This window comes from Podarcis liolepis, assembly GCF_965112155.1.
Source record: "Podarcis liolepis genome assembly, chromosome: 18".
In the NCBI taxonomy this organism is placed as follows: Eukaryota; Metazoa; Chordata; class Lepidosauria; order Squamata; family Lacertidae; genus Podarcis; species Podarcis liolepis.
In genome coordinates this window covers 12,324,388-12,351,612 of record NC_139572.1, presented here as the reverse complement: position 1 = coordinate 12,351,612, position 27,225 = coordinate 12,324,388, and the positions used below count along the sequence as shown (strand labels likewise).

The following is a 27,225-nucleotide window of genomic DNA, read 5'->3' as shown; positions in this document are numbered from 1 at the left end:
AGCATCTGCATGTGGCTTAAACCATAGATGGGGACTCGTTGCGCCCCTTCCCACTGTGAAAATTACCTCAAGTTTCGGATTCTGTGACCAGGGCTGTGTGCTCTGGGCAGCTGTGTAGAAATAATCCTGCCTGTACTGCTGCGAGAGGCCCCTGGGCAGAGCCCAGGGAGGCCAGAGACCCAGCTGCTCCAGTCCCACCTGCCTGTGTTTTCTGAAACCAGCTTTCAGTTGAGCCTTTCTTCTTCGCCCTTGCCAACAGTTGGGACATAGGCCTCTCTTACTGACTGGGGAGGCAGAGGGAGCAGCTGAAGCCCCTGTCAGACAAGGGGCAACAAAAGGAGCACAAAGTTCATGTGCCTCCTTTTAAAGAGGCAATTTATCAAGTCAGAAGCTTTCATGGGCCAGAGCCCACTTCCTCAGACACACATAGGGCAAGTTGGCATTGGACTCCAGGCCTCTGATGTTCCTACATAAGACATTTGTAAGGTGCCCAGACTCTGCTGGCTTCCCTCGTCATCCTCGGGATGGTGCCCTTGCCTCACACAGAAGGCATGGAGGCTCCAGATCCACTGCCATTCAGCAAAGATTGTGTGTGCGTGTGTGTGCTTGGGAGAGAGAAGTGGCATCCAAAAAGGGGGGTGCCAGGGGGTATTCACAGGAATGTCTGTAGCAGGGAATTGCATCAGGAACCCACCTCCTTCCTTCTCTCCTCTCCACACCCACCCACCCCATAGGCAGGGTCTGATCCTTTCACATAGACATGCAAAAACACACAGCCTGTGTGCTTGGCGGTGGCTGGTATTCTTCTTGTAGAACGTGCTAGCAGAGGAAGGCCAGGTTCAGGTGCTGTGAATCTGCCTAAATAATAAATAGCATTTAGATCTCTCAGCCAGCAAACAGCTTTGACAAGCCCACATGGCTGACTGAGAGAGACTCAGAGAGCTTGCAGGGCAACAGCTGAAGGAGGAGCAAAAGGGTTTTCTTGTGTGTGTGTTTCTTTGTGGCTGATTAGCTGCTCTCCCTGTGCAAAGGTCAGAGGGGGCAGGGTTTCTGTTGAGTCAGGTGATTAGCTGTGGGATGAGCTTATCAGAGCTTGCAGGGCAGTGGCGCACACCATTTGATCAATCTTTTAGATTTAGGGGAGCTAGTCTCAAACGTTTGCTGGGGGAGACCTAGGTTTTTTCGGGGGGGGGGTTATTTGTCCTGTCTTCACGCTTTTTAAGATGGAGGACCACTGTAGCCACCCCCAACGACACGTTTTCAAAATGGAGGGTGAGGGAACAGCTGCAGTCGCCTGCGGTTCCTGCGCAATGTTTGCCATCTTGCCAAAGGTTGCAGGCAGCTTTACCTGCAGCAATTGTATGTTGATTGCCCTCTTAGAAGACAAAGTCCAGCAACTGGAGGAACATGTAGCTACGCTCCAAAGAATTAGAGAGCTGGAGCTCTTCTTGGAAGCAACAGAGCACACCGTCTCCACCAAGGAGACAGGGGACACCCCTGAGAAGGAGGCTAGTTCACCAACACAGTTGCCAGATATATGGAGAAACGTGACTCAAAGAAGTAGGAGGCCCAGGGTTCACTCTGATTGTTTAGAAATACACAATCGCTTTGAGGTCCTCTCCCCTAGCATGGAAGACAAAGAGCAGACTCCATTTGAGGATCTCTCCCTCATTACAGTCGATCAGGTATATGAAGACGAGCAGCAAAGTCAGTCCTCAGGGAATGTGCAGGCGACCTTGGAACGGACAGCTCACGGAAGAACCCCGACCAAACCTAAGAGGAGGCGTGTAGTGGTGATAGGGGATTCCCTACTGAGGGGAACAGAAGCAGTGATCTGTGGGCCTGACAAGATGTCTTGGGAGGTGTGCTGTCTCCCCGGGACTAAGATCCAAGATGTAACTGAACGACTGCAAGGAATCATAAAACCCACTGACAAATACCCCTTCCTCTTGGTTCATGTGGGAACCAATGACACTGCAAGCAATAGCCTCCAGAAGATCAAAAGAGACTACGAGGCTCTGGGCAGGAAATTGAAGCAATTAAATGCACAAATTGTCATCTCATCTGTCCTCCCAGTTGAACGATGTGACCCAAGGAGAGAGGGAAAAATAGTGGAAGTGAACAGCTGGCTTCGCAAATGGTGTAAACAGGAACGGTTTGGATTCTTAGATCACGGACTGAAGTTTCTTGAAGATGGACTTCTGGCAAGCGATGGGCTGCACCTCACAACGGTTGGGAGGAATGTTTTTGCCAAAAATCTCAGAAACCTCATCAGGAGGGCTTTAAACTGACTAATGTGGGGGAGGGAGACAGTGCTCCTGAAGGTAGGAGTCTATCAACTGATGAAGATGATCATCCAAATGTCATAGACCAAATGGAGCAAACAGCATGCAGACCTAGTGGTGGGAGGAAAAAATCCTTAAATAAGAGACACGGGGGAATGATTAATGGACTTCAATGTCTGTACACTAATGTGCAAAGCATGGGAAATAAACAAGATGAGCTTGAGCTCTTGGTACAGCATACTAAATATGACATAATAGGCATCACTGAAACCTGGTGGGATAAATCCCACGATTGGAATGTAATAATGGAGGGATACAATCTATTTCAGAGAAACAGACCAGACAAGAAAGGAGGAGGAGTGGCGGTATACGTCAGGGATGTGTATACCTGTGAAGAGATCCAAGATTTAGAACCTCAAAGCCAAAGTGAGAGCATTTGGGTCAAAATTAAGGGAGAGAAGAATAACAGAGACCTCATTGTGGGAGTTTACTACAGATCCCCAAGCCAAACGGAGGACATAGATGATGCCTTCCTGGAACAGATGGCCAAGCATGCAAAAGAAAGGGCGGTAGTAGTAATGGGGGACTTCAGTTACCCGGATATTTGTTGGATGTCAAACTCAGCCAAGAGCATAAGGTCAAACAGATTCCTCACTGGCCTTGCAGACAACTTCATTGTCCAGAAAGTGGGAGAAGCAACAAGAGGAACAGCCATTTTAGATCTGGTCATAACCAATGTTGATGACCTGGTTAGTGGGGTAGAAGTGGAAGGATCATTAGGCGCGAGTGATCATGCTCTTCTGAAGTTTACTATACAGCGGAAAGGAGCAGCCAAGCATACTAGGACTCAATTTCTTGACTTCATAAAACTTAGGGTTCATAAAAGCCGACTTCATAAAACTTAGGGAAGTGCTGGGTGAGATCCCATGGACAGTAATACTAAAAGGAAAGGGAGTTCATGATGGCTGGGAGTTTGTTAAGAGGGAGATAGTAAAAGCACAACGTCAGGCAATACCAGTGAGACGGAAACATGGAAGGTGCCTAAAGAAGCCAGGGTGGCTATCTAAAGAACTTTTAACTGAGTTAAGATTTAAAAAGGATGTGTACAAAAAATGGAAGAGGGGGGAAACCACCAAAGAGGAATTCAAACAAATAGCCAGCACGTGTAGACACAAAGTCAGAAAAGCTAAAGCACAGAATGAACTCAGGCTTGCTAGAGATGTTAAAAGCAACAAAAAAGGCTTTTATGGGTATGTCCGTAGCAAAAGGAAGAACAAAGAAACAGTGGGGTCACTCAGAGGAGAAGATGGTGAAATGCAAACAGGGGACACAGAAAGGGCTGAACTCCTCAATGCCTTCTTTGCCTCAGTCTTCTCCGATAAAGAAAACAATGCCCGACCTGAAGAATTTGGAGCAAATGATTCAGCAGAGGAAACACAGCCCAGAATACTAAGGAGATAGTACAAGAATACTTGGCTAGTTTAGATGTATTCAAGTCTCCAGGGCCAGACGAACTGCATCCAAGAGTATTAAAAGAACTGGCAGATGTGATCTCAGAACCACTGGCAGTCATCTTTGAGAATTCCTGGAGAACAGGCGAAGTCCCGGCAGACTGGAGGAGGGCAAATGTTGTCCCTATTTTCAAAAAGGGGAAAAGAGAGGACCCAAATAATTACCGCCCAGTCAGTCTGACATCAATGCCAGGGAAGATTCTGGAGCAGATCATTAAGCAAACAGTCTGTGAGCACCTAGAAAGAAATGCTGTGATCACCAATAGTCAGCATGGATTTCTGAAAAATAAGTCATGTCAGACTAACCTGATCTCGTTTTTTGACAGAATTACAAGCCTGGTAGATGAAGGGAACGCAGTGGATGTAGCCTACCTTGATTTCAGCAAGGCATTTGACAAGGTGCCCCATGATATTCTTGTAAAGAAGCTGGTAAAATGCGGTCTTGACTATGCTACCACTCAGTGGATTTGTAACTGGCTGACTGACCGAACCAAAAGGGTGCTCATCAATGGTTCCTCTTCATCCTGGAGAAGAGTGACTAGTGGGTTGCCACAGGGTTCTGTCTTGGGCCTGGTCTTATTCAACATCTTTATCAACGACTTGGATGATGGACTCAAGGGCATCCTAATCAAATTTGCAGATGACACCAAACTGGGTGTGTGTGTGTGTGTGGCTAACACCCCAGAGGACAGGATCACACTTCAAAACGACCTTGACAGATACTGGAAGACACAGGATTTGCCCACACTGGAAGAGTGGCAGACGCAATTGATGGACTATATGGAACTGGCTGAAATGACTGGCAGAATCCGAGACTTGGGAGAAGAAACAATGGAAGAGGACTGGAAAAAATTTAAGGACTACTTACAAAAACACTTAAGTTGTATGAATGTTAAGAATTTGCATGATTCGGAAACTTTAGCTCCAGCAATTAGATTTTGTGAAACAGGAAACTAAGCTATAAGTAAGAAAAGGTCGAAATTTAAAGTAATATTATGTTTAATTTAAGGTATAAGCAATTGATAAAAAGTACTTTAGATTCAGAAATATAACATTTGAAAAGTACAAAATAAGGTACGAAACAAGGTAATAATTTGCTGATATCTTTATTATAAAGAATGCAGGGTAAGGGAGATGCGAGGAAGTCCAGTTAGTTATACAAAAATGTTTTGAACGGTTGGATTTCCTCTTCTTTTTTCTTTCTTCTTTTTTATCTCTTTTTTCTGTGTATATTCTGATACGGAACGGAAGGGGGGGGCTCCTCTCCTCCCCTCTTTCTAGGAACATCCGAGGCGATGACCTCGAGGGTGCCCACCACACACTCACCCTCAGCCCCCTCACCGTTGCATAAGCACCACACTTCTCCCAGACCCCAGTGGAACCCCCCTTTTCCCTTCTTTCTACGAGCGAAATAAGCTCATGTATATCCCTATCTCTTGCTATGCCTGTTCGCGCTCCATACTTATAACGAGTAGACCGTGTGTTGCTGTATCTCCGCTTATTCCTATGGCCGCTGTCAGGGTTGCTTCCAGATCCTAGCTCACAGAGGATCACGCTAGCCAGCGATCATTAAAGAAAAGTCTTTATTGAGTTACAGTTTCCATTCTCAAGCTGCTGCGTGCAACTCTACGTCTTATGCTTAGATCGGCGAAGCTCCGTCTGAATCTCCGCCCCTTGTACACCAACTTAATATCCTAGCCCTGCTCCACCTTTTCCGCCTGACTGTTCTTCTCTGGGTCCCTCTGCCCCCCGGGGTCTCTTCCTTCCGGGATTCTTCTGACGCTGACCCCCCGGACCCTCCTGTCTCCTTGCGCCGGGCTTTAGGACCTGGCTCCCTTTCCGGGCTGCCTACTGCGCCACCTTCCTGTGCATTTGAACTTGGCGCGCGCGCCCAACCTTCCACCTTCCGTCTAACCGTCTCTTCGCTCCCCGATGGAGGTGTGGCCACTCCTGACTCGTGCCCTCCCTCCTGTGGTGAGCTGCCAGCGCTTGATCCCTGGCGCCCTTCCTCTTCCCTGCTCTCTGGCGGTGACGCTGGTCCCGATTTCCAACTGCTCCCCTCTGAGTCCCCTCTGGCTCTATCTTCCTGGGGTGTCCCCCTAGTCTCCCCCCTTGCCCTGGCCACTGGTGCTCCTTTCTGTGAATCTTCTGATTCACTGGAAAGACTCGGAGATCTCGGGTCGTCGTCATCACTCATCTTTTCTTCTGCCTCCTCCCCCTCGCTCTCTGTTTCCTCCCTTGCCCTCGCCTCTGCTCCTGAACCCCTGACATCCGCGCTTTAGCCAATCAGAGTCATGCATTCGCTCTGCAGAAGCTAGCTCAGGGAGCTCCTGCACGCCTCATTTCACTCCTGACAAGCTGCTGACGGCCCCCCACTGCGAGAACAATGGATCTGAAACCAAGGACCTCGTAAAACTGTCAAAATCCTGTTACAATGTATCCATTCTGTTTCCGCTTGTCAAAATCTTGCTACAATGTATCCATTCTGTTTCTGCTTTTGCTCTATAGTACAGAATGGGTTAGAAATCATTGAAATCTTTAGAAATTAATATAAAATCAACCGTAACTCCGATTTCTTCGCTCTCGGTGTCATTCAACTCAGTTCCCCTTGGACTCCATGATGCTGTCCTACTTCCATAACCCCTGAAGCGGCAGGTCACGTACGCAGGAACTTCCTAATCCTGCCAGATCGCTTTGTCAAACCTTTCCTCTAGGCAATATTAGGTGGCAGACGATGCATATCTCTGACCCATTGTCTTGCCACCACAGGTACTCAATAAATGTTTATCTATGTATATTTCTTGCTCTGCATATCTCCCCCTCCCTCATCCGAAATGTTAATGAATGTAATCCCACCCTTAATCTATTCATGACGTGTGAAATATATTCATGATGTAATTCGTGAAACACGACCTTCCCATAATGTATTCATGACGTTTCCTGCACTGTATTCTGGGTTATGGAGGGAACTTTTAAAAGCCTATGTCACCCCATTCTCGGGGTTCAATGCCATTTTGAACCTGTTGCGCAATAAACTCGGATCTTCGTACTTTGCTCCTGTGCCCGGCTGAGCTCCTTTCTTCTCCGCTAGGACCCGCGGACTCTGTCCGACGAGCTGGGTGGCTGTGCACTCACGCACCCAGATTTTACCGTGACAATTCTTAAACTTGTATCTGAAAAATTTAATAAAATATTTAAAAAAAAAGAGAAGAGGAGGTTAAGGGGTGATATGATAGCCATGTTCAAATGTATAAAAGGATGTCATATAGAGGAGGGAGAAAGGTTGTTTTCTGCTGCTCCAGAGAAGCGGACACGGAGCAATGGATCCAAACTACAAAAAAGAAGATTCCACCTAAACATTAGGAAGAACTTGCTGACACAGTAAGAGCTGTTCAACAGTGGGATTTGCTGCCAAGGAGTGTGGTGGAGTCTCCTTCTTTGGAGGTCTTTAAGCAGAGGCTTGACAACCATATGTCAAGAGTGCTCTGATGGTGTTTCCTGCTTGGCAGGGGGTTGGACTCGATGGCCCTTGTGGTCTATTCCAACTCTATGATTCTATGACTCCCACTTCCACAAAGGGGTTCAGATTGTGCAAAGGATTCTGTTCTCATCATCATATAACTGAGAAGAGGCACCAAAGCATAAAACAAACAGGAGACGGAGGTGATTATGTGATACATTGCTGTATTGTACATGCAGTCATACATATTTAAAAATGTGCACATTCTGTATAAACAAGGTATTCCATGGGGACAGTGAATGACTTTCCCACTCTTGGCTTTTTGAGCATCCACCACCCCAAACTCCAGCAAATTTCACCCACCCTCAAAATCAGTGCTGGGCTCCTTTCCTACTTCTTGGGTGGGGGGGGGGGGGAAGGATGAAATAGTTTCATGGTTGTGATTTCCCCCTTGCCCCTTCCCTGTGTAAAATCTTACACCTCTGTCCAGTGTTATTCCACTAAAATGGAAGGAAGGGCCAAGTGATTGGGACTATTGGAGAAGTCGTTTTTGAAGTGAGCAGGGTGCGGTGGAGAGGAGTCCAGAAGATGCAGAGGGGGGTGGAATGGGTACCGACAATAGATTTCTTCATGGCCTCCAAGTCAGAGATCCAGAGAGCCAAAGGCTACTCTACCCAAAGCTGGCTGCTCCCCCCCCCCTTTGTCAAACATTATTGCAGCTCAAATCTTTGTGGTCTGATGCAAGTGGTCTCTAGATGCCAAGAGCCAACCTTGTGTGGTGTTTAAAGAGCCACAGACTGGGCAGATACATTTGCAGCCTGCTTGGCCAAACTCCACCTCTGAGCCTAGCCTACTTTCGCAGTGTTGGTGAGGATAAAATCAGTGTGGGGAGAAACATGTACACAGCTTGGACCTCCCTGGCCAGGCAATAAATAAATGTCATAAATTAATTGGTCTATGGAAACTCATGCCGCACTAAATCTTGATCTTTAAGGTGCCTCCAGACACATACAGTCCATGGCTGCTCAGTGCCCTCGGGCCAGCACTGCAAAAGGAAGCCACTTTTGGACTCTCCGCTTGGCAGTCCACAAGCCAGGATTTAGCTATGTATTCAGCACTCCTAGACACACTTGTGTTGGCCCTCAAAATAGCTACATGAATCAGCTGCTGTTGCCATTTTACAGGTGGGTGAGAGGAAGAGGGCCAAATGTTCAAGGGCCAGGCAAACACACCTGAGAGCCTGGAGAGGTCTCTATTGCCAAGAGGTCACGGGGAGCAGGCTGAATTTCCCCTGCAAAATCTTTCTCTAGCCAAGCTTCTGTCTTTTCAACATGCCCCTCAGTGGCGCACTGTCCCGACCCCAACTTTCACGCCTTGTGCTGCCCTTTAGAGCAGACCAGGTGGTGGGAGGAGGAACAGACGGAGCGGAACTGAGTGGCAGCCTTCCCTCTATTTTATTAGCATTGATCCAGCAGCATATCTGAGGAGTTCTGGCTGACAGACGCCTCCACATCTCTTGCCCTGGAAGGTCCAATCAGCACCATCCTAGCAAGCAAATGCGCACTTCTCCATCGCTGACCTGCCTTGCTCTCTAAAATACTAATTTCCTGTTGTCAGGACGATCCCAGTCTTCCCTGCCAGTTGGTGTTTTCATTGGAAACCAAAACAGATGCCAGTAAATATGTCAGCCAAAACCTCGTTTAGCAGAAATAATACATTATCATCAACAAGCATAATCTTCTAGCTCATGCGTGGATGGATGTGCAAACACACACACACACACACACACACACACACACACACACACCACTTCCCTTGGCAGGCAGAGCCTCGGAAGATTCTCCTCTCCTGTGCGGCAGGCAGGGAAGGCGCAAAAGGGACCCTGTTCTTGGGATTTGCTCAGGCTTCTTTTGCAGCTGGGATCTGTCAGCCAAGGAGGGGAAGGTGACCCAACTGGAACCTGCCATGGGGCTGTGCCTATTTGGGAGAATCAGCCCCAGAACACATCCATCAGGGCCCTGGGCCAGCCACCTTCTTGCAACCTTGCCCACTTCACAGGAAGGTTGTAGGGATGGCAGAAAGCACTTTGTACACATCCCTAACTGGGGCAGCTCAACCCCTTGCTCTGCCTTGGCCTTGATCCAGCCACCCTTGGCCTTCCTCAGAGTCCACCTCAAGCAACCAGGACTTGTAGTGGGGCCCTTGGTGGGGCTCAAAGGTGGCAATGGATTCTTTCTGTCCAGAGTGTTCCTTCCCCCACTAAACCAGCTAACACTCCTCCAAGTGGCTTCTAGCCTTATTCAATGAAAAGAAGAGGGCAGCCTACATTTCACTTTACATCTCTCTCTCTCTCTCTCTCTCTCTCTCTCTCTCTCTCATCTACACACTCAAAGCTTGGCTCTCCCTTGGGGAGAGTGCAGGACAGTGCACAGTGCAGGAGCTCAGCCTTCTTGGGTCCGTGTACCGGGCCCTATCCTAGCCAGCCAAGTGGAAGAAGCAGGTTATTGCTTTGTTGAGGAGGGTCTCGGCACAGAGGGCAGTTGTCTGCCAACATACTCCTCATTATTAAGAATGTTAGACAGGGTTCTTACAAGGCACTGCATCTCCCCCAGCATAGCCTCCACCTTGCTGGCTCTGGTCTGGCGGGCAAAGGTAGGTTGGTCTCCCTCTTCCCTCCCTGCACAGGGAGTCCTCAGCCGCACAGGAAGATGCCTGTTAGGCGTGCATATAAATGGTTTAAAAACAAGCACTCAGCTCAACAGAGATTTCCAAATATGTCACTTAGAAAAATGAGAGAGAGGCGAGGTTCTTTAAAGCCCAAGCGTAATGCTCCCGTTACTTGAAAGATGCATAGTTGATGAAACAAAGGACAAAAGTCAGCTACAGCAAAAAGACCTGAACAGCCCCCTGTGTTGTTTGCGTGGAGCACGTTGTCCATCCATTGGGTGGGGGATAGAAGCCCAGAGACAGGGAGAAAAAGAGAGAGGCAGAAGCCCCTGGCCAGGGCTGCCCTTCAGCCTGGGGGAAGTCGCATGCAGTGCAGTGCCTGCCAGTGAACAGTGCAGGCTGTGGCACTGAGTGGAGGAGCTCCCAGCTCACTCGGCATGTGGATGGTGCTAACCAAACCCACCCTGCTAATGATGCCGCTCCCATCCACGTGCGAGCATCAGGACCAGGGCGGTGCTAGGTGGCCACTTGGTGCTTTCCAGGCGAGCTGGAGCTCTGTCCGGTGCTGCTACCACCCGGCCGAGCCGCATCAGGAGGCTCTGGTGGCAGCAGCAGGCTCTGCCAGGGTGCCAGGGTCTTCCCCACCTTGCTGGGTGCTGGCACTGGGCCAGCCATGATGGGCAATGCTGCCACTAGGTTCATGGCACCCTTGGCAAGTGTGGTGCGACAGAGGTCCCTCAGCACGGTCACTGCTTGCCTGGTCTAAGCCCTTGAAGTTGAACTGAACTGATGGCAGAGGAGGGGCAGCAGCACCCACAGCCCACTTGGTTCTCCTTGCGGGTGTTCCCAGCAGGGGCCCCCTCCCAGCCTGCCAGCAGTTCAGATCATCTTCATGTTGAACTTCCTGGCGCCCCCTTGCCCAGCCGCTGTGGTTGGGCCGTCCACCTTGCGGAAAGAGTACTCCACAGAGAAGTGGTTCTTGTGCTGCCCACGGCCTCGACTCCAGACAAAGAGGAGGAGGAAGCAGAAGAGCACCACGCCCAGGAAGGTGATGCACCCCATGGCAGTGGACACCAGGATAGTCTTGAGGTCAAGTGTGAACTTCAAGAAGACCTGTGTGCTGTTGTGCAAAGTGTCGTTGAAGTCACTGAGGTGCAGGGTCCTGTTTGCATAAAGGGCTCCGTTGGCCAAGTGCCCCTTGATGGTCAGCGTGGCAAAGTATGTGTCGTTGCCACCGGCATTGCTGGCGATGCAGATGTAGGTCCCACTGTCTTGGACCTGTGTGTAGCGGATCTCCAGCGTCCCACTGGGCAAGACGGCAACTCGCCCAGTGCTCCTGGTAGTGATCATCCGATGCTGAGGAGAAACCCAGACGATGGAGGGGGTGGGCTCTCCGTCTGCCCGGCACAGGAAGGACACAGCCTGCCCTTCATAAGCAGTGATGTGCTGGAGCTTCCGGTCCCTGATTTTTGGCTTTTGGCAGGTGAAGTACTCAAAGAGCACAGAGTCTGGGAAGTCGCGCAGGGCGTCACCCTGGATCTCGGGTGGTGAGGAACACATTGGTGGTTGGCCATTGAAGTTGAGCGTCTTCCGGCGCTGGAGGATCCAGAGGAGGCGGCAGTCGCAGACTAAGGGGTTCCGGTCCACCCTGAGTGTCTCCAGAGTGTTGACAGAGTGGAAGCTGCTTTCTTCCAAAGTGGACAAGAAATTGTTGGAGAGATTGAGAAGGCGGATTTGCCTCAAGCCATACAGCGCCTGGGGCTCTACCAAGGCCAACAAGGCACCCACCATGTGGAGCTCTCTGAGCCGGATGAGGTCCCGGAAGGCGCCCTTGGGGACTGTGCTGATGGGGTTGTAGGAGAGGTTCAGGTACATGAGATGCCCCAGGTTCCTCAAGGCAGCTGTTGGGACAGCAGTGATGTTTGTGTACGTGATTGAGAGTGAGGTGAGGTTGAGTCCTTGGAAGCCATTTGGTGATATGTCCTCCAGGAACGGCCAGTTGTCAATTTCTAGCTGCCAGAGGTTGCAAAGCTTTTTGAAGTTTTGGTCTTCCACTGTGGCAATGCTCAGGTGCCTGAGCCGGAGGGCCTGTAGGTTCTGGAGGCGAGAGAGCGACTCTGCGGAGATGTCTGTCAGGTTGCATTTTTCTATTGTCAGCTGCTGCAGGCCCAGGAGGCCGGAGAAGGCCTTCCGAGAGACATAAACCAGGTCATTGTCCCCAAGGTCCAGGATCCTGAGGCTCCTCAGGTCTTGAAATGTGTAGTCCAGGAGGATGACAATCTTGTTCTCGCTGATGTCCAGGATGGTGAGGTTGGAGAGCTTGGTGAAGACGCCCGCGGGGAGCAGTTTGAGCTGGTTGCCACGAAGGCGCAAGACCTGCAGGTTCAGGAGGTTGCTGAAGGCACCCGGCTCTACACTGGCGATGATGTTCTCACTGAAGTCCAGCTTCTCCAATAGTGGAAATGGGGACAGGTCCCCCGAGTTCAGGCAGCGGATGCGGTTCTTGTTAAGCTCCAAGATCTTGGTCTCTGTGGGAATCCCCTCAGGGATTGCGGTGAGGCGCTTGCGGTGGCAGCTGACGGACTTGATCTGGGGGATACAGTCACAGCGTGCTGGGCAAGCCGCCACTGAGGCTGTACTCAGGAGGACACAGTGAAAAACCAAGACCAGAAAACAGCAGCAGCATGTCATGGTGCAGTGCATGGTCCTACGGGCATCCTACCATCTTCCCACGCACCTGCAAGAGAGAGGGAGAGGAGGGAGTTACAGACATAGGTGCAGCTGCTCTGGCAGGCCTCTGCCATAGGAGCCCCTGCCCCCCTCCCCCCCCCCGGCAGCTGCACCAAGGCCATTGGCATAGCCAGGATTTTTGTTATGGGAGGCAGGACTTACTTAGGTGGGGCAGGACTTTTCTGGTTGGTGGCAGAACCAATGGGATTGGGCAGTGAAATATTTCTTTTGTTTTACTTGATCTAGGGGGCAGTTGCCCCTCTGCCCCCCTTGGCTACTGAGACACATAGCAGCAAACAAGCCATGGAGGAGCAAGGAAAGGCAGGTGAGTTGGTGGGGATGAGACCAAGCTGAGTAATATGAATCATTAAAACTAAAGTGCGCATGAGGCCCAGGCGAGAAGAGAAGAGCCTTCTTTAGCCTACCAGTTTCACTTCCTTTGAGGAAGAAGCCACCCCACCCCCGGGCTCTTGAGAGGGGAGCTGCCCTTGCCCTATTCTGCAAGTCCCTTGCATATGGGTGTGCCATGGCCTTGGGATGACAGCCACTCTCCCCACAGGCAGAGCAGAGAAGATGGGAGGTGCCTTGGGCCAGAGACCCTCCTTTCCTTTGCTTGTGCCCTGTACAAGCAACCTAGCTTACACACACAGCCGCTGTACGATGCTGGCTTTGCTCTTCTGGAAGAAGCAAAGACTTTGCAGGTGTGTGAAAGAGAGAGACACACCATAATTGGGATGGCTTGCAGCTGGGTGGGGCATGCCCACCTGCGTGTTGAAGAGCCCCCCCCCCATCTTGCCCCCTCTCCAGAACAGAACCAAGCACTTGCACGTTTACATGTAGCAAAGAGGATTTTCCTTTTCCTGCAGATCACAAAATATCCTTGGCAGATTTCACATTTTAAAAACTGGTGATTGCAGAATCCATTCTTTGTAGATTATGGATTAGTAGCAGCAAGAGCAGCAGCAGCAGCTCACCCTTGAGGAATAATAATGCAAAGCCCCCTCTTTAGGCAGCTAAAAATAAATTGGACTCAATTTTTCTTCCCTTTTCAGGGAGTGGAAGAGAAGCAGGAATTTGTTTTGCAGCCATTTAATTTCCTCCTCCCTTTCTTATATAATAACTTAGTGTACACTGAGGTCTTGAGGGTGGGAAGCAGAGGGGACTCAGGTAGTTTTGACTCAAGTGCAGTCCCGGTGGCAGAAGGGAGGACCCCTTCCCAAAGAATCTCACTGAGTTACCCTAGAAAAGTCTCTTCCTCAGTGGTCCTCTAATGTAAAATCAAAGGACAGGAACTGATCTCCCAGCACTGCATATTGGCTTCCACACTCTTCAACTTTTACATAAATGATATGGCGCCACACGTAGCACTGGCGCAATCCCCTACCCCATCAATTAGCAATAGGAAAATATCTTGTCTGCTGTATGCCAACGATGTGGTGCTCCTATCACTCCCGATTAGGTCTTAACAATCTGCTTAGCATTATTGCAAGCAGGAAGACCTCGCCATGAATTACCCCAAGACCAAAATTATGGTCTTTGGGAAGCGTAGTCCCAGATTCAAATGGATCAGCAGGATCTGGAGCAAACACACTCCTTCAGATATCTGGGAGTTCTCTTCACTGAGACGCTATCGTGGAAGGGGCACATTGAGGCTACGAAACTCAAAGCGCAGAAAGCTTGTGGCCAGTTACTAGAACCTGTGCTGAAAATCTTTGCCAGCAAAGTGGTTTCCCAGATGCTCCATGGAGTGGCAATATGGGGCATGGACCTAAAGGCTAACAAAGCCTTAGAAATAGTGCATAACGAATTCCTCAAGAAAGTGTTCTCACTCCCCAAGGGGACCCCAGCTGCTGCTCTTCTTCGTGCTGAAGCTGACGTGACAACAATGCAGGCTAGAATTGCCTAAATTTGCCTAAATTATGTGAAAAGATTTCAGTCTCTTTCGGAGGAGAGATTCCCTGCTATGTCTTACACAGAACGGGAACAGACCAAATGCTGGAAGGTTGGCATCCAATGCCTCTTGTCCCAATATCAATTACAAATCTTCAGGTGACCACGAAGATGAATAAGAGGCACTTAAGAGACTGTCTTTTTAGGTCCAATGCAGAAAGCAATCTAACCATGATTGCTTCTACCAAGAGCTCACCATGGTTTCCACTTATCAAAACCGAGCATGCCTGAGCCAGATACCTGACAAAGTTCCCACTTGCTGTACTAAGAATCACTTTTACAGAACTACGATTCCAATCGATGCCCTCGGTGGTGTTGGATGGGTGGTACGGCAAAGTACATTATGAAGAGAGATTCTATCCATGTGGACAACCCTGCGTCGAGGACCTGTGCCATTATTTATTGCAGTGCCCGTTATACATAGACCCAAGAGACCGATTTATAAAACCTGTTTACAAATGGAAGACATTTGAATAGGTTGGAAAGGGTGAAATGGCTGCTGAGTGACACCAACGACTTCGTTACTTATAAAGCAGCACTTTATGTGCTGGCAGCTAAGAAGATCAGGAGGAAGGAACTAGACACAATAGCGATCAACTGCAAAGGGGATTTGGATATTTAATTTGGCACATCTTAGCTGAGAATCTTCTGCTATTCTATTCCATTTGATGCAACAAATAATTTTAGTAACCATGACCATGGTTTTATTGTATATCAGTGCCCAAAGATTTTTATGGTTATTGGTGTGTGTGTGTGTGTGTGTGTGTGTGTGTGTGTGTGTGTGTGTGTGTGTTTCGTTCTCCTTCTGAATGATGCCATGGCCTATGGCTAATGCAATAAAAAGTTTAACTGGAGATCTCCCAGCAAGAGCATCAGAGATGGGAGAGACTTCTAAGGGGGGGGGTCAAGAAGAGCCCAGGAACACAAGACGGGGTGTGTGTGTCAAGGGCCAGGAGCAACTAGATGTTATGCACTTGCCCCAAGGTGACTGGCTTCCTGCCTCTACCCCCTGATGTGGCTGAAGGATGGTGGGGAAGAGCTTGGTGTTGTGCACTTGGGCCTTAGTTGTTGTCAGACAGTGTGGGGGGTTGTTAACGACTCACAATATCTTTCTCTTTCCTTCATTGCCTGCATTTAAGCTGCCAAATCTCCCTCTACCACCCCACACAACTGTGTTTTCCTAGGAATGGTAAAAAGTGTTGCAAATACAGACTGGCAGCTGGAGAATTCCTCTGCAGATGATTTGGCTGCTAGAGCCATGAATATTAGTCTTTAAAATAAACCTTATGACTAATTTTCTGAGCTCCAACCAGGGTAGTTGCCACAAACACTGCATTTCTGGTCCCATCACCTCCTGGCAAATAGAAGGGGAAGAAATGGAGGCAGTGAGAGATTTTACTTTCTTGGGCTCCATGATCACTGCAGATGGTGAAAGCAGTCACGAAATTAAAAGATGCCTGCTTCTTGGGAGAAAAGCAATAACAAACCTAGAAAGCATCTTAAAAAGCAGAGACATCACCTTGCCAACAAAGGTCCATATAGTTAAAGCTATGGTTTTCCCAGTAGTGATGTATGGAAGTGAGAGCTGGACCATAAAGAAGGCTGATTGCCAAAGAATTGATGCTTTTGAATTATGGTGCTGGAGGAGACTCTTGAGAGTCCCATGGACAGCAAGAAGATCAAACCTATCCATTCTTAAGGAAATCAGCCCTGAGTGCTCACTGGAAGGACAGATTATGAAGCTGAGACTCCAATACTTTGGCCACCTCATGAGAAGAGAAGATTCCCTGGAAAAGACCCTGATGTTGGGAAAGATGGAGGGCACAAGGAGAAGGGGACGACAGAGGATGAGATGGTTGGATAGTGTTCTCGAAGCTACCAGCATGAGTTTGACCAATCTGCAGGAGGCAGTAGATGAGAGGAGTGCCTGGCGTGCTCTGGTCCATGGGGTCATGAAGAGTCAGATACAACTAAACAACAACAATGGGACAACAAACATACATGCCCAGGTCATTATGGCCAATGAAAGGATCCTGGATCTGCATTTGAATTGAGGTTGGCTGCTGTCCCATGAAACTAATGCTCTGGAGATGCTTTAAAGAGGAATTGCAGGAAGGGGTGTCATTAGCACAGTCCTCCCATCAGAGTACCATCCTTTGCTGCCCTTTTACAGAACAGCCACTTCTTTGGTTAGGAGCCATGGCAGTCAGAACAGGTTCAAAGGCAGATTCAATTTGTTTTGTGGACACATCCTCAGTGACTGCCTTGCATACTTTGCCAGACAGCGAAGATGATCCCAGGGGCCGCCTCAGAAGGACTCAAATCAAAGGATCCCCAAAGGCAAATCATTATTCTTGAACAAAGGAGGTGTCTATTTGCTTCTCTGGTAATAGGGGAAGTCCCCCCCCCAACCTCATTTCTTCCTCCTTATCCTCACCCACAGCCTGCTCATCTGTTCTACTCTTGGTTTTGAGCTCTCCAAGCATGTAATATGTTCAAGAGAATTGGTCCTCCGGGGTCAACAACACTTTGCTTCCAACAAAATGTGCTTTTCTGCCTTTTAATTCATATTAACATTTCTCTTGGTGTCCAGGCAAGAAAAGGCCCTTAGGGGCTTCCTGGCCAGCAGGAAGAGGGGCTGGAATTTGAGCGGGGGGGGGGCAGTTGGGGAGGCTTCTCAGCCCCACAGGCTCTTCTGCCTTTTATCTGCACCAAGTATCTGGTGGGGGAGGAGCAGGCAGGGAGAAAGCAAGGGAATGCACCTAAGCAAAATTTTCTGTCGCAAAAACAAAGCGAACCCCCCCACTAAGTACAGATGTCCTTCCTGCTTCTTAAGTGCAGCCTTGTGCTTACATTTTGCTGACTTCCTGGAAGGAATCCCAAGGTGGGTCCACATTTTCCAAGGCAGGGTGAATGTCAGCTAGCTTGATAGGCTAGGCTTAAGTGGAGGAAGAGGATGTGGCTCAGCAGTTACCAGATCTGGAGCGAGCCTCTGTGGGCTCTCCCTCCCTGGATCTTTGCTGGAAGGAAACAAAAGTGGGCTCACGTTCTAGAAAGTCACCCTTTGATCACCCCTTCAACTCCTAGCCAGGGACTCTCACATTCTTGGCTGAGACTGGAAGCTGTTGCTTTCATTGCCCCCCCCCTTGGAGTTCTGGGACGGGAAGGGTCTTGCCTCTCGCACTATGATTTGGGTTCTGGAGGACCTTGCAAGCAGCAAAAGCCCCTTGGGCAAGCAGTGATGGTTCCTGGCATTATTCCTGTGGCCACCATCTGGGACCCGGGTGCTGCATTTGTGGAGCCCCCCCCCCTCTTGAATCAAAGATGGATGTACGGAATTTGCTTTGCTTCCCCTGCAGCTCCTCCTCCGCTGCCATTTTACAGTACTGTTGCTTCTTATGTATTTAATGTTTCTTTTAATTATTTGGTTTTATATTGCTAGCAGTTTGCTTCTCAAATTCCTTCTCTGTCACTGTAACACACACTCTTCTTAATGGTGCCCTCGGGTCCCATTAAAAAGTATTTAGCTTATTTGTTCCATTTGTCATACAGCTGAGCAAAGCAGTGAGAAAGAAAACCAGAAGCAGGGAGATGGAGCCAGGCTGCTTCCTGGAGCAGCAAACTTTTCTGTGTCCAAGCGCTCAAGTCTGCTCCTTTCCCCACTGGGAAGCCTCAGAGCAGAGCCCCAACCAGGCCCTTGGGCTCCCTGGAAAGCCCCCCCCCCCGCCCGAACTGGGGACGGGCTCCTGTCCCCTCCAGCTGCCTCCTCCTCTCATGCACACAATGAGGCAGCACCCCATTGACAGCTCCAGCTCTTTGGGGGCGTCCTGTCTCTAGCTCCCTCCACTCCCTCTCTGTCTCCTTAGCCTTCTTTTTGACACACCACAAATACCTCCCTGGGTCATATTTAATGGAAAAAGCAACCGCGTCCCCCTTTCTTTGGGCAGGACATTCCGCAGCTCACATTACGGCTAAACAAGGCGAGGGAATTGAATTAGGAGGCCGGCTGCTCTGGGAAGGGGCTTTGCGGGCGGCGGGGATTCTTTGCAAAGCCTCCGCTGAGCCTTCATTGATTAAAAGCTAAAAGAGGGGGATGGTCCGCCTGCCTTCGGCCAGGCTGCTCCTGATCCCGGGGCGGAGGGAGGGGGCCAAACGCCGTGGCGCCCCCCCCCCCAGCCTCTATATTCTGCGCTTGTCAGGCTTGGCTGCTGGCCCTCCGTGGCCTGGTAACGGACTCAAGGCTGGTCGGGGGCCCGAGAGAAGCCTCGGAGAGTTCTCGCTGGGTTGACCTCGCAGCCTGGGCTACCCTGCGGGGCTGTTGTGAAAGGCGAAGGCGAGCGGCAGCGTGGCTCGCAGCGGAGCAAAGGGCCCGACCACGGCGCCGGGACGAGCCCTTGGCTGGGGAGGCTGAGAAGGGCGCTCCTTTGCGGGTCCCCGTCGGAAGCAGAGCCCGCCGCCTGCGCTGGCGAGGAGGATGAGCCCAGCTGGCAGGCCGGCCAGAGAGGAGCCTGGCGGGCGGCGGCGGCAGCGCAACTCCCTCCGGCCGCGAGAGGCGGGCAGCAGCCGGGCCTCGGACCTGCGGCCAGGAGCGCTGCCTCTTCCCGCGCCCAGCAACCCGGGGAAAGCGCCGCACCACCTGTGGGTCCGCCGCCTCGCATCCGCTCACCTTAGTCGCCGGGCGAGGCGAGCGCTCCTGCCTGGCATCCGCGGGGGGTTCGCGGCCAGGCCCTGGGGCGGGGGCCGCTCCCTGGTTCCACCACTGGCCCCTGAACCCCAAGGCTGGGGCTCATGGCGCGCACCCCGGCGGCTTGCAGCAGCTCCTCCGCCGCCCTTCCAATGGGGCAGCGGCGCGCAGGGAAGAGCAGGCGCGCTCTCTGTCCCCAGCCGAAGCCGAGGGGGGCTTCTGGTAGCCCCGGGGCGGGCGGCGGAGGGGGGTCGCTGGCTGCAGCCGCCTCGCCTCGCCTCCGTTCTCCTCTCGAATCAGACACAGACGGCTGCTGACAGCGAGGAGAAGGGGCGGAGAAGCGCGGCGTGGGCAGCGGGAGGGGGCTGGGGGGGGGGCTCGCAAGAGAAGCGCGCCCCGCGGGACTGAACCAGGTGCCTCTCCTCGGCTCCCGCAAGGCGACGTGCCCGTCTTGTGCTCTCCGCAAAAGGCGCCAGATCAAAGCGGCGAACGGTACAGATCCACGCCACGCCCCCCGCGGAACAGTCGTGCCCCCACATCACAGGCAGCTCAGAGTTAAACTCTGGAACTAACTCCCTCCCACAGGAGGAAGCGATAGCCACCAATCTGGATGGATAAATTCATGGAGGGGGAAGAGGGTTATCGAGGGCTTCTAGCCACAGTTGTTTCTGCCCTACATCCACAGTTTGAGGCAGCAAAACTTCCAAACACCATTTCCTGGAAACCACAGGAGGGATTCCCTTGCGAGCATCTGGCTGGCCCCTATGAGAACAGGATGCTGGACCAGGTGACCCCTTTTTGGCCTGATCCCGTAAGCGCTTCCGACGTTCTTGTGCCCCAGAAGTGTCACAATATGGACTCCGCGTTTGTGAGAAGGGGCTGGGAGGTCTGGATTTACCGGGTGATTTTGGAGTAGGTTAGGACGACTCCCATTTGTTGAACAAGAGGAACGGTTCGCAACACACACACGCACATTCCAGATTGTGCTGCTGAAAATATGAAAGTTTCATGGAGTCAGGAGTGGAAGGAACAGGGGATTCCGATTGTCAGGCTCTTAATGCTAAATGTATAGTGTTAGTCCTACTCTGAGTAGACCCATTGAAATTAATGGGCATGGCCTGGAGATTGTTTCAGAAAAGAAAGCTGAGCCATTGCTTCTTCAGGTAGCTGTTCCATGGCTGTGCAAAGCGAAACACAGGATTCCTCTGGGGTGACCCAGAACTCAGCTCAGACATCAGTGCTTCTTCCTTCCTCCTCATCCTGGACCACTTTTCTCCATTTACTGCCAGAAACATGGAAGCTGGGTCCAAGCATGGCAGGTGCCTGGGGCAGAAGCACCGAGGATGTAGCTGTGGGCTGCTCTGGCCTGGCAGGGGCCTCCACACAAGACAGCTTTGTATTCTGGATGTCTGACATCCCTCCTGCCTTGTAGCATCTTGTTCTCATGCTGTGACAAACCCAGGGAAATCATTTTGATGGGAAATTGAGCCCCAGCTCCTGGGAGGCCCAAACAGCAGCTGCTCCCCATATGGTCTGGACCACTGATGGGTCGATGATCCTTTCCAGTCAAATGTGGTGGGACACATTCCTTGAAGGGACGCCACAGGCCCCTCAAGAGCAGTCATCTTGAAGCACTTCTTAGGTCTCTCCCCATCACACACACCTTTGCCAACTTGATGCTGGCCATCTGCTACACTGGCTGCTTGCACATTAGATCTGAACTCTACAGCAGTAGAAATTTAACAGTTTATTGCAATGAATATACACAGAGTAGGTGACGTCTTCTAAAGAGACACATTTCAGGAGGGATCAGCACTAAAACCAGAAGCAGTGGCAGGTCAGGGGAATGAATCATAAAGATCTGTCATCTCACTTTAGCTGAAGCAGCAGCAAGGAGGAGAGACAGATTGACAAGGCCAGGCAAGGGAAGGCTCCCTCATTTGTAACCCTGAAAGCTGGGCTTGGCTGCAGCCTGAGGTGGCCTTGCAAACATCAGCACTTGCCCCCTAGAACCCCGCCCCACAAAGACCACTGTGCATAGGAGACCAGGAACTCAGAGCAAGGCAGTGATGGCTAGGAGGGGTCCTACGATAAATAGTTGCCCTCTGTTTCTGCTGAGTCTGGAAGGGAAGAAATTGAAGGGTGGATCTCTCCCAACACCTCACCTTGGTGTGCCAACAAACTCTTGGCTGAAGTGGTGATGGCGGAAGCTGGAGTAGAGTTACGACAGTTCATCCATTATGCAGACACCAGAACTTGGCACATGGCAGGACAGAGGGAAGGCAGAGAGGTCCCTCATTACGCTCTCCTTGTAATGGAGACCATTGGAAGGGAGCCCAGCAGGTTCTTCGGCAGAGAGAACAAGCAGCTCTTGCAACATGTGCAGAGCAGGGAGCGAGTGTCCACCTAGGCACAGCCGTGCATGCTTGAATCTTTGGGAACAGGGAAGAGTCCAATGTACAAATACCATTATTGTCATCACCCACTGTGCTTTGTCTGGGGCATGGACCAGAATTTAGCACCTTGAGAAACTCAGCGTTTGCATTTCACAAAGAACATTTAGAAATTCACCAATTTCCCAGCCCTCATGACTGTAGAGAAACAAGCCGGAAACTTCAGCTGTGTGAGATCACAAGGTGGATATCCATGTGCATGTGTTTTTGATGCCTAGAAAGCCAAAGCAGCGTCACACCAAGTGGAGTGCAGACTCCTTGGGGGAGCCACCAAAGAACAGCCAAGCCATCCTTGGCCACAGGCACTGAGGCTCACAGTCTTGGAGGCTGTCTCCCCGCTCCCGTCCCAGCCAACCTCAGCAAGTCATGTTCTTTCTCCCTCCTCCCATGAGCAAAAGTCAAGGGGAGATGAGAGGGTCCAAGACCACAATAACAGTCTACAAAGTGAGGAAAACATCCTTGTGGACAGGGAATGTTTGAACAGGACACCCCTAACACGCTGAATGATGTTTTTCTTCTTCTTTCTGTTTTATTAAATTTGCTTAGTAACATAACATTATTATATTCTATAAAACAAAGAATACAGAACAAAATTCATTCATACTACAAAACCTAACTACATAACATTAATATATATGGTTTATGAAAAAAGGGCTTACATAACAAAATCCATTCAAAATACCATCCAGTTTACTTTTTCTTTTTCCCCTCCCTCCCCACTCCACCCGCCCCCCCCCCCGGGTCAGGCCTTCCTTCTTCATATTTTTATCCATGTACACAGTCTGTTCATTCGAGCTTGTATGTTAGGGTTGGCTTCCCCTCTTTCTATCCAGTTCCTGTAAAATGCCCATTTATTTGTGATTCTTTGGCATTTACTTTCCCATCTATCCTCTACCACTATCTGTGCAAATATTTCTGACTGTACGTATTCAAAAACATAATCATTCCATTTTTTCATATTTCATTTGGCCTTTTATTTCCATCCCAGAGCAATAACTGCCATTCCAGCTAGAATCATAATCTTGTACAACTCTTGCTTATTACTCTTTACTTTGTTATTTCCCAGTATTCCCGAAAATAACAAATCCCTATTAACTTCTATGTTTATTTGAAACAGTCCAGAAATTACCTTTATAACCTTTTGCCAATATTCCTATATTCCACATGTGTGAATATAGTCCTTTTTCCTGACCACAATGCCAGCATTTGGGACTAAACCCTTTCACTATATACGCCATTTGTGCCGGAGTTCTATACCATTTTAATAAAAAATTTCTACTTAATTCTTTATACTTTTCGATTTTAATATTGTTTATATTCTTCATCAGTTCTTGAGCCGTGTTTGGAAGGATCGTACCTTCCTGCCCCCATTTAATCTGGATTATCCTTATCATTCTTTCTTTGTCGCTTATCATCAGTTTATATAAGATCCCTGCTATCCCTTTCTCCGTTATTTGTCTTTTATTCAGCACCATATCTATTTTCATTTCTGTCCTCATCGTTTCCTCTATTCTTTCCGTTTTTATTAAATCATAAAGTCCTTGCACTTTCAGCCAATATTGTTTTCCTATTTTTTCTAAAAAAAACTTTTTTTGTAATTAAATTCCCTTCTTCATCAAACATATCTTTTAATTTATAAAATCCCTGATCTTCTAATTTCTTCCACCAACCCGGTTCCCTTTGACTCTCCTGCATATATTTTAATGGCGTCCACCTTGAGTATGTTGGCATCCATTTTGTTTTCCAATTCTTCCAAATTCCTAACACAGTTTTCCTTGGTCCTATTGTCTTCTTAAAAGCCGTATTAATATCTCTATTAAATATCCCTTCTCTTCCTATTCCTTCATTTATTTCATTTTCCAGCCTTATCCATTTAATCCGATCCTTATATCCAATATCTATTAGATTTTTCAATTGGAATGTTTCATAATAAAATTCTAAATTCGGTATTCCCCATCCCATCTCTTCTTGAGATGAATAATTTACTATGTCTGGGGTTCTAACTCTTTTGCTTCCAAAAATCCAATTTTTAAATACCTTATTCCATGTTTTGAACCATATTTTCCTAATGGGTAGTGTAATTACTTGAAATAAATATAATAATTTCAGTACCAGAAAGATTTTAACTGCTCTAATCCTACCTAGAATTGATAAATTCTTATTTTCCCATGATTTTATGTCCTTCTTGATCTTCCTCCACGCTTCTTTGTAATTTACATCTGGAATCTTAGCAATATTTTTAATAATTACCCCCAAGTATTTAATTTTTTTCCTATTGATACCCATCTTTGTCATTTTTGCAATTTCCTTCTTCTCATTATTTACATCCCAAAATAAAATTTAAGAGTTCTCCAGATCTACTCCCAATCCCGACTCCTCTTTAAAGTCCTTCAAGATTATCATAAGTTCTCTTACACCCTCTAAGGGGTTTGTAAATAATAATAAGATATCATCTGCATACATGTTTAACTTCATTTCTTCCTTTCCTTTCTTATATCCTTTTATCCTTACTGAGTTTCGTATTCTGTCTGCCAAGTACTCCATACCCAATACAAATAGTAGTGGTGAGAGTGAACATCCTTGTTTAACTCCTCTTTGTATATTGAATTGATCTGAAACCCCCTCATTCACTCTGACCACAGCCTTCCCTTCTCTATACAATTCCTGGATTGCTTCCACAAAGTTCTCTCCTAATCCTACCTCCCACATAATATTCCATAAGAAGGCCTTATACACATCCAATTTTAAGACCACCAATTTTCCTTTTACCCTGCTTGTTAATTCGTTTAACACATTTCTTATAGGATGCCCTATGTATCTTCCCTTAACAAATCCATATTGATCTTCCTTAATTATTTTAGGTAGTACCTTTTCCAGTCGCCTTGCCAGGATCTTTGTAAATATCTTATAGTCTTGATTTAATAGGCTAATTGGTCTGTATGACCCCACCTCTGTAGGGTCCTTTTGCGGTTTTTCAATCACTACTATTTCCGCTAGTTTCCAAGTGTCTGGGGCTTTCACCCCTTCTAAGATATTATTAAATACTTTTTAAAGTTCTGAGCCCAGGATATCAATTGTTTCTTTATAACACACTTGTCAGAGCTGCTTGAAGATCCTAGCTCACACAGGATCACGCTAGCCAGCGATCATTAAGTAAAAGTCTTTATTGAATTACAGTTTCCATTCTCACGCTGCTGCGCGCAACTCTACGTCTAGTAGCTAGATCGGCGAAGCTCCGTCTGAGTCTCCGCCCCGTGTGCACCAACTTAATATCCTAGCCTTGCTCCACCTTTTCCGCCTGACTGTCCTCCTCTGGGTCCCTCTACCCCCCGGGGTTTCTTCCTTCCGGGATTCTTCTGACGCTGACCCGGACCCTCCTGTCTCCTTGCGCCGGGCTTTAGGACCTGGCTCTCTTTCGGGGCTGCTTACTGCGCCGCCTTCCTCTGCATTTGAACTTGGCGCGCGCGCCCAACCTTCCACTTTCCTCTTAACCGTTTCTTCGCTCCCCGATGGAGGTGTGGCCACTCCTGACTCATGCCCTCCCTCCTGTGGTGAGCTGCCAGCGCTTCCCCCCTGGCTCCCTTCCTCTTCCCTGCTTCCTGGCGGTGACGCTGGTCCCGATTTCCAGCTGCTCTCCCCTGAGTCCCCTCTGGCTCTATCTTCCTGGGGTGCCCCCCTAGACTCCCCCCTTGCCCTGGCCACTGGTGCTCCTTTCTGTGAATCCTCTGATTCACTGGAAAGACTAGGAGATCTCGGGTCGTCGTCATCACTCATCTTTTCTTCTGCCTCCTCCCCTTCGCTCTCTGTTTCCTCCCTTGCCCGTGCCTCTGCTCCTAAACCCCTGACATCCATCCCCCCCTCGAAGCCCCCCATTCCCCCCTCCCCTCCTTCCGGTGCTGGAGCTGGGGGCTGCTGTTGCAAAGGGACGAACGTCGGATATCGGTCGCTTCCCGTGGCGGGCCTCCATCTGAAGTCTCGCGGGTCTTCCTCCCTGCTCTCGTCGACAACGGTCACCTCCGCTTCCATCTCTGTGCCGCCGTGCTCGAAACCAGGGTCGTCCCCGAAAACGTCCATGTCCGTCTCTCCCTCACTTCCTCCTGGCGGTGTTGCTCGTCCTGGGCCTTCCAGCCACCGTCTGCGGAACTGCTCCTCTGGTCTATCGTCCCACCAATACGAGGGTTCTGATGCAGATCCCGAGGGTGACCCCTCCGGGGAACGGACGTCTTGTGTCGGGTCCTCGTCCGAGTCGAACCCCCGGAAAGTGCTGGCCGAAAGCGTGGGCGTGAAAAGCCAGTCGTCGAAAAAGTCTGCTGGCATAGGTCTATGGGGAAAGAGGGCATGAAACTCGTCTTTGAGGAGAGGTTCGTCCAAGGCGTAGCCCGGCACCCAGCTGTTCGCACTGGCCGGGGTGCCCTCCTTGGCGAGAAAGTATTCTACCCCCTCTTCCCCCCATCTGGAGTCCAAAATCTCCGTGACTTCGTTGATGCGCTCCTTCTGTGCCACTCCCGCGTGCCCTGTTCTGTCTCTGACCGGACTCGGCGCTGTTCCGGGTTCCTGGAACCTGTGCGGTGCCTTGTAGGGAGTGAGCACCGATCTGTGGAATACCGGATGCATTCTGGAACCCTCCGGAAGTGCCAGTCTGAAAGCTACCGGGTTGACCTGCTCTTCGACTTGGTAGGGCCCCAGTTGCTTATGCCCTAGTTTCTTCTTGGCCAACGACCTGGCCGGCACTGCGTGGGCTGCTAACCAAACCCAGTCTCCCACGTGGAGCTCTTCGCCAACCCTTCTGTGCTTGTCCGCTTGTACCTTGTATGCGTGTTTGGCCAGCTCCAGGTGGCGCCTCAGCTGATCGTGGACTTCCTGCAGCTCCGACGCGAACGCATCTGCTGTCTGCGGCTCCCCCTCCCCCCCTTCTTTCCAGTCCCGGGAAGGTTCTGGGGTGCCTCCCGTTGTTGGCGAAGAACGGCGTGACCCCCGTGGACACGTGCTTGTGTTGTTGTAGGCGAACTCGGCAAGCGGCAGGTAATCCACCCACGTCGCAGGCTGTTGATTTGCATAACATCTCAGGTACTGCTGCATGATGGCATTGACCCGCTCTGCTTGCCCGTTGGTCTGCGGGTGTCTCGCCGACGCCAGGTTGATCTTGACGTTCAGGAAGCCCATCAGCTTCTGCCAGAAATTCGAGATGAACTGCCGCCCCCGGTCGGACAGAATAGACCGTGGCAGACCGTGAACCTTGAACACGTGGTCTATGAACAGTTTGGCGGTTTGCTCCGCCGTGGCCACCTTAGCACACGGAATGAAATGCGCCATCTTGGAAAACAGGTCCACCACCACCAGCACTGCCGTCTTGCCCCTCGAGCTGGGCAGATCCGTGACAAAGTCCAGGGCCACCCTCTCCCAAGGTTCGACCGGAGTTTGCAGCGGTTCCAACAGTCCGGCCGGCGGTTTGTGCACTGGTTTGGCCCTCTGGCAGGTGTCACAC

General features: G+C 49.9%; 1 protein-coding gene across 6 annotated transcripts in view; it reads right to left on the bottom strand.

The window, feature by feature from the left end:
- Positions 1–7,460: 7,460 nt before the first annotated feature.
- Positions 7,461–27,225, bottom strand: part of LINGO3 (leucine rich repeat and Ig domain containing 3) — a 40,894-nt gene continuing 21,129 nt past the window's right edge. For 4 of the 6 annotated variants that reach the window (XM_083483857.1, XM_083483858.1, XM_083483856.1 and 1 more), the window contains exon 2: positions 7,461–12,660. In XM_083483857.1, the coding sequence (XP_083339983.1) occupies positions 10,803–12,626 (1,824 nt within the window). In that variant the 5' untranslated portion in view covers positions 12,627–12,660 and the 3' untranslated portion in view covers positions 7,461–10,802. Of the gene's footprint in view, positions 12,661–19,269; positions 19,796–27,225 lie in introns of those variants that run through there. The other 2 variants (XM_083483860.1, XM_083483855.1) reach the window with 2 other exon arrangements.